The sequence below is a fragment of the Marmota marmota genome, unplaced genomic scaffold (assembly GCF_001458135.2).
Source record: "Marmota marmota marmota unplaced genomic scaffold, marMar, whole genome shotgun sequence".
NCBI lineage: Eukaryota > Metazoa > Chordata > Mammalia > Rodentia > Sciuridae > Marmota > Marmota marmota.
In genome coordinates, this window is record NW_026000101.1 from 10,960,740 (window position 1) to 10,967,844 (window position 7,105).

Below are 7,105 nucleotides of genomic sequence, written 5' to 3' on the forward strand. Positions count from 1 at the left end.
GGGATGAGAGGTGGGAGGGAAAGGGAGAGAGAAGGGAAATTGCATCGAAATGGAAGGAGACCCTCAGGGTTATACAAAATTTCATACAAGAGGAAGTGAGGGGAAAGGGGAAAATAATACAAGGGGGAGAAATGAATGACAGTAGAGGGGGTAGAGAGAGAAAAGGGGAGGGGAGGGGAGGGGGGATAGTAGAGGATAGGAAAGGCAGCAGAATACAACAGACACTAGTATGGCAATATGTAAATCAATGGATGTGTTACTGATGTGATTCTGCAGTTTGTATACAGAGTAAAAACGGGAGTTCATAACCCACTTGAATCAAAGTGTGAAATATGATATATCAAGAACTATGTAATGTTTTGAACAACCAACAATAAAAAATTTAAAAAATATATGAAACAAACTAAGAGAAACATTAAAGAACTAAAGGGTAGTTTGGTATGTCTGTGTGCTTTAATGGCTTGGGGAATGTAGCAGTTGGTTTTCACTGTGTGAGAAATTGTTCTAATACTTAATGTTTTCAACAACAGTGAGTTGTTTACTAATCTATGGATCAGCTGGGCAGTTTGCTGATCTGAGCCAGACTTGGCTAAATTGGACCAGGCTTCCTTATGTTTGCAGCCAGCTTGGGGAGGGGGAGAGTAAGTAAAAGGTGCCTGGCCTATGATTGGTCTCATTTGGTCTACTAGGGCGATGGAGGACTCTCTCCACATGGTCTGTCATCACCCAGCAGGCTAATGTGGACTTGTCACATTGTAGCAACAGGGGACTTGAAGAGAAATGCTTCTTGAAAGCTTAGGCTGGAACTGCCACCTTTTCTATTGGTCAAAACAAGTTATAAGGCCAGTCCTCATTCAAAGAGAAGGGAAGCATCCTGATAGGGATATACAGCCAAATCCCATGACAGAGGAGCATGGCTGAAAGGAGGAATGAAGGACCAGACCACATTTCCAATCTACCTCAGGGCAAGCAAAAGAGAATCATTCTATTAAGTCCTTGTGTTTTTGTTCTCAATCATGTAAATGCATCAAGACTTTATCACCCTTGCCCTTACTCCTCCTTCCCTTTCTCCCTGGCAGGTAAAAAGGAATCGTCAGTTTAGTAATGTGGGTGGGAGCAAAAATACAAGGATTTAATAGGGTGTTTCTACTGCATTTTGCCCAGACAGAAAAAGCAGTCATAAAGTCATAATCTTCCTCCTTGGTCTTCTCCTAGGATAGAAGTCAGCAGTTTTACTGCTTAGGGCTCTTAACTGTTCTTGTAGTGAGAAACTCTTCGCATTGCATACAACTACCAAAGTGCATTTCAGAAACAAGATCACCTCCCTCCTGTACCTAACTAGCAATAACTTTCTTACTGTCTATAGCCACTTCTCCACAATGATGATAGGAGACACAATGCAAGCCTGAAAGAGGAGCACAAACCTCAAATGCATTTCTACTTGACGTTCATTATCCCAGCAAGAACCTGAGTCTTTCTTGGGATTTTTTTTTTTTAAGCATCAGATCTGACCTGTCATTCTCAAACTACATAAAACATCCCTGTAATAAAAAGCATTTTGCTGAAACCTATGGCTTATATACTTTTATTCTCCCCTTAATCAAGTAGTAAACATCAGCATGGCCCTGTGAGATTGAGATAAGCCATATAATTATATCTATCAGCAGACTGATGCTTGCAGGCCAACATCTGAATAAAGAGATTTTCACTCTTACTAAATCATCATCTTTACAGTCATAGGCTATTCAAGGCAGAGTTGCTTACTGTGCTTCCCCTGCAGGAAGCACCTAAGGTTCTTTACAAAAGAATGTGCCACACCACATACCATCAAATGATACCCTATTCCATTTCTAAAGCACAAAAGACAAGATAAGGGGGCTGGGGATGTGGCTCAAGTGGTAACGCGCTTGCCTGGCATACACAGGGTGCTGGGTTCGATCCTCAGCGCCACATAAAAAAAAATAAAGATGTTGTGTCCACCAAAAACTGAAAAATTAATATTAAAAAAAAATTCTCTCTCTCTTTCTCTCTTAAAAAAAAAAAAAGATAAGATAAGACCTTGAACTTCAGTTGAAAGTTCATGGCTCCTATAGTCCCCCACAACCCACCTAGCAAGCAAGTTTGTCAATGGCTTTGTAACTTCATCTTGAAAGGCATACCCAGCTCTATGTTGTTCATGCAGGACATGGCCAGCAGGGGAAGAGCACTGGAAGGCTGCATAATGGAAGTTGAATTTGAACTGTCTTTGCTTCCTAGGTCCAACATAGGACCCCATCAACTCATGGTGTGGAATACTTCCAATCTGAGTCATGACAACCAACGAAAATACATCTTTAGTGATGAGGGAGGACAAAACCAGCTGGGTATTCGGACCCACCAAGACATCCCTCTCCCTCCAAGAAGAAGAGAGCTCCCTGCCTCACTGACCACCAATGGGAAAGCCGACAACCTCAACGTAGCTCGGAATTCAGTGATGCAGGAACTCTCAGAGCTGGAGAAGCAGATTCAGGTGATCCGCCAGGAGCTACAGTTGGCTGTGAGCAGAAAAACGGAGCTGGAAGAGTATCAAAGGACAAATCGGACTTGTGAGTCCTAGGCGATCAGGCTGCCCTCCTCCCCCAACTCCTGGCTTTCCTGAGCCCTTGAGATACTTTGTAATGCTCTTTTGTAAGGATTGACAAAGGTGAGGGAAACCAAGATCTAGGTCTTCTAGGGGTCAAGTCAGCTCTCCCCAGATTAACATGCGGCAGTGATTCTTTTTCCAAACTCACCCCCTAGGTCTCCAGGGTAAAAAGCTTTTTCCTAGCAGGAGTCCAAAGTTAGGAGTAACCTCTGTATAAGGGACCTGTGAACAATCAGACAACCCCTAGCTCCTGTTAACCTTTCACCAGGTGCCACAATAATATTCCCAGGTTTTAGCCCTTTCTCTGCACTATCAACCAGAGATAAAACTGTTACTCAAACCTGTGTCTTACTGGGTTGTTGGTTTTAATCTTAACATAAAACAGAATTATCCAGGGCTATAGCTTTTGGTACAACTCCCCAATCTAGATTTGTACCCACATTCTGAATGGGGAGCAGTGTAAGTGCTAGAATAACTTGAGGAAGAGGGCATACTTAAAAATAAAGCAAACTCAATATCATTGCAGGCAAGGATTGACTGGATCAGGCAAAGAGCCAAGTTCTTGAGAAGGTTCTGGATCTCTGACACCATCCTAACATTTAATAGGAACATGTTTACATGCCACTATGAAAAGGAATGGGAATGCGGTGAGGGGGGGACAGAGGTCAGGCAAAAGGGGCCTGAAAAATGCACACCATGCTTTTACAACAAAATCTCTGGAACAGATAGGCCATTTGGCTAAAGAATGAATAGGATTATACTTCTAACTTAACTAAGCATTTCCACTATAGTGTGTGCCTTTTATAAAGGAAATGAAAGAGAAAAGCAAAGCAAGGTTAGGATGAACTTGGAATATCCCTGTTTATGGCTTGTAATAGGGCATGTGAATTGGACTGCAGGTTAAGGGAAATGCTCTGCACATCATTTTCAGATCAGCAGTCACTTATCAGCCATAAGAATCCAAAAAGTGAAACTTTAGCCCAAGAACATCAGGAGGTTCAGCATTCAGTAGTCTGTGCTCTGCATATCTATATGGATATTACCAAGTCAATCTCCCATCCTCAAATCCACTCACTTCTGAGGAGCTAAGAACAGGTTTGGATCCCTTTGATTATCTTCCAGGACCCATCAAACACTGATATAAATAACCTAGCTTCCCCCTTGCCTAGGGATTTTTTTCCCAGTACCAATAGCTTGGGCATGCAAAAAGAAATAAATATATGAACTCCAGAACTTCAGTTCCCAGGTGTTAGCACAGATGAGAATCAGCTAAGGAACTCCTCAGAATGCTGATGGCCAGGACTTTTCCCCAGAGATTATGGGAGTTGGGGTTGGGAGGTGGGCTCAGAAACAGCGTTAACTAACACCCCTAGGAACACATGCAGGGGTCCTAAAATTACTCATGAAGAAACACTACTTTGGAAGTTCAGTTTGGCTGCCATCATGCATGGGGAGAAGTGAGGAGACACTTTTTGAGAATTTTTTCCTTTAACTTCAGCACAATCTGCTGATTCACTTTTCACAGTGAACCCTGACCCTAGGGCACCATTGAGGACTAGGTTTTCTTATCAATTGTTGCTTTATCCACTCAGTATTCATTTCCCCACCCTGATCAGTTTGAATATCTACAGTAAGTTCACAGCAGTGGGCCAAGAAGTATGCAGATCTTTAGAAAGTTCACAGTTTCTCCTCTATTTTTTTTTTCAGTACTATGTCTGCAATTCCACCAAGAGCTATACAGTGCTCTAGGGGAAATATAATACTTTAACCTGTAATTAGATAACACCTTAGCAATTAGTTAACTGAGAAAACTCAGGAGTGGAGATAAATTCAGAGATGCTTATAAGGGAGGTAAGAGGACTCCAAAATTAGACTTGCGGTCAACTTCAGATGAAACATTTCAACAGTGAGGGATCAGGAGAGCTCCCAGACCAGAAAGGACAATTTGCTTTAAGTATCTTCCCCCTCCCTACAACCCCACCCTAAGCCCAAAAGTAGGTTTATAGCTGCCTTTGGAAGATCATGCCCCTTAGCCATCCCCACCCATTTCTGACAAACAAGGATACCTAGAGATTCTCCCCACCCATTTCTGACAAACAAGGATACCTAGAGATTCTGCCGCCATACTCCGAGCACCCCTGGATATCTGTGCAGCATGGAAGGCTGATGTACAGGTGTACCTCAATTCGTGTTAACAGCCATGCTCCTAATGTACGTGGACATTTTTGTAACTCAACTCATATGGTGACTGTACTTGAGAAGCTATTTAAGGGAACCCAGAGGTGAATTCTTTTGTAAAGAATCCTTTTGTAATGCAATTAATTATCCCTTAATGTATCTGTTTTGTAAGTTTGGATTTTTGTATATCAGGTTTACCTTAAGCTTCTCTACTGAGGCATTCTGAGCGGTGGTAATCATACCACCCTATCCACAGAGTAGAGGACCAGTGCATACTTCTCAAGTACCTTCTGAGGAAGTACCTGGCCAAAATTGTGGCCAAATGCAGTGAGAAGCAGCAGGCGGCAAAGGCAGGCTTACTGCTGTCAATATTGCTTAAAATATTCCCAAGTCTTGGGTAAAGAAAAACCATAATTGCCTGTGTTGAAATGAAGCAGTCTTCATGTTCAGTAGCAATGGTTTTTTAAATGGTAGTAATTGAAAAGTGTTTTGCAATTTGTGAAACAGTGTATTGTGTTTTGTAAAAAGATTTCATGAAATGGTGGGTCCTTGAAACTCTTCTGTTCTATTCCACCTCTCTTCTCTCAACTTCCCTCCTCAGGCTCAGAAAAAAAAAAAAAAGACCCAACAACAAAGATCAGAAGACTTCAGGTACTTCAAGTGGAGGGTTGCATTTTGGTAAATTAGAAAGAGCTAAGAGATGCTAGCTACCTTGCCTCCTCTCATTGGCTTCCATTTCATGAGATCAGGAAGACTTCTATTCTCTTCCAAGCTCTGGTGCTGGGAAACCTGGTTCATGTCCCATCCTCCAAAGGGGAAATCCTGGCACAGGAAGCACATACAGCATACTGGGCAAGCTGAAATGGATATGTCTTCTTGGTTCATATAAATAATAAGGGCCCCAAAGCGTTTATGCCACAAGGTAAAGGAGAAAGGCGATTTCTCCAATAAATAAAAATAGATTGGAAGAAAGATTGGGACAGCCAAGAGAGGCAGCTAGCCACAGAGCCCAATCAGTTGAGGTCTTTAATGTGCGTGGAGGAGACTCCTCATTATTCATGAATCTTGCTGATGCACAAACCCTATAAGGAGCTGCTGTTTCCCTGTCAGCCCAAGAAGTGCTAAGTGGAACAAGAGTCCAGTGCAACAGTGCTATGATCTGTCTCAGTGTTGGTGCTGAGTCTGTCTAAGCCCTGGAGCAAGTTAAGCACTTCCTTGGTGTGGACAAAGAATAAAGGGAAAAGAAACTACTTTAAAACCTGTTTTCCTCCCAATTTATGTTTTGATACGCAAACCAGAAAATCCCAAGGAAATTGCTTTCTAGTCATTAAAACCACTATCTGCATTATTCAGTTACTTTCTTCACCCACCTCAAACGCCCATCTAACCCAGGATTCCCTCACTCTTCTTAGTTACTGATCATTTTATGAAAATAATGTAATTATAAGTATTTTCTGAAGGTTTGTGAAGAGTATTTGCATTGTGTCTTCATTTTAATGTGTGCGATCCCTATGCTCCAAGAACCAAAAGCTGTCTTGTGAGCATCAAGTGAACAGGCTGTTTTGCTCCAGCCACTTTCTTGTACAACACCACGGATGGACAAGATGTCCTCAGGTCTTCTCCATCTTCAGTTTCTATGACTGTGGAATAAATGTTCAGATAGAAACTTCATTGCTGCCATTCTTGGGGGATTTAAGTGTTGACAAGACACCAGTTCTTCCTAATAGGAATGAGTTATATTTGTTTTCTTGGTATAGTCCAAAGTTAACACAAGAATAAGAAAACTCAAGAATCCAAGTACTGTGCAGAAGTGAAGTGCTTCATGAGCCAGAGATAGGCTAGGAAAGAAGACAATACTCACAGATCTCTAAAAACTCTACCATAATTGTCTTTATGTAGTAATTTAACAAACATTTGCTAAATAGCCTCCATATGCAGGCCAAGTGCTGGAGCTGCAGTAGTGACCAAGGCAGGTATGATCTCTAATGTCAGAGACCTTCTCACAATTGATCCTCTCACCATTTTTAAACAGAAAAAACTATAATAGCTAACATTTACTGGGCACTTATAATAATGATCTCATTTAATCTTAAAGATTACAGTCCCAGGGGCTGGGGTTGTGGCTCAGTGGTGGAGTGCTCGCCTAACATGCATGAGGCACTGGGCTCCATCCTCAGAACCACATTAATGTAAAATAAAGATACTGTGTCCACCTAAAACTAAAAAATAAATATAAAAAAAAATTATAATCCCATGAGATAGATAGGTACTTCAGATGTAGATAAGAGAGACCTCTAGTTTACA

At 41.7% G+C, this 7,105-nt stretch overlaps 1 protein-coding gene across 1 annotated transcript in view; it reads left to right on the plus strand.

The window, feature by feature from the left end:
- LOC107147897 (glutamate receptor ionotropic, NMDA 3A) overlaps window positions 1-6,467 on the plus strand; it is a 46,890-nt gene extending 40,423 nt beyond the window's left edge. The window contains exon 4 of the mRNA XM_048783291.1: window positions 2,257-6,467. Within this exon, the coding sequence (XP_048639248.1) occupies window positions 2,257-2,596 (340 nt within the window). The 3' untranslated portion in view covers window positions 2,597-6,467. The remainder of the gene's footprint in view (window positions 1-2,256) is intronic.
- Window positions 6,468-7,105: the final 638 nt, after the last annotated feature.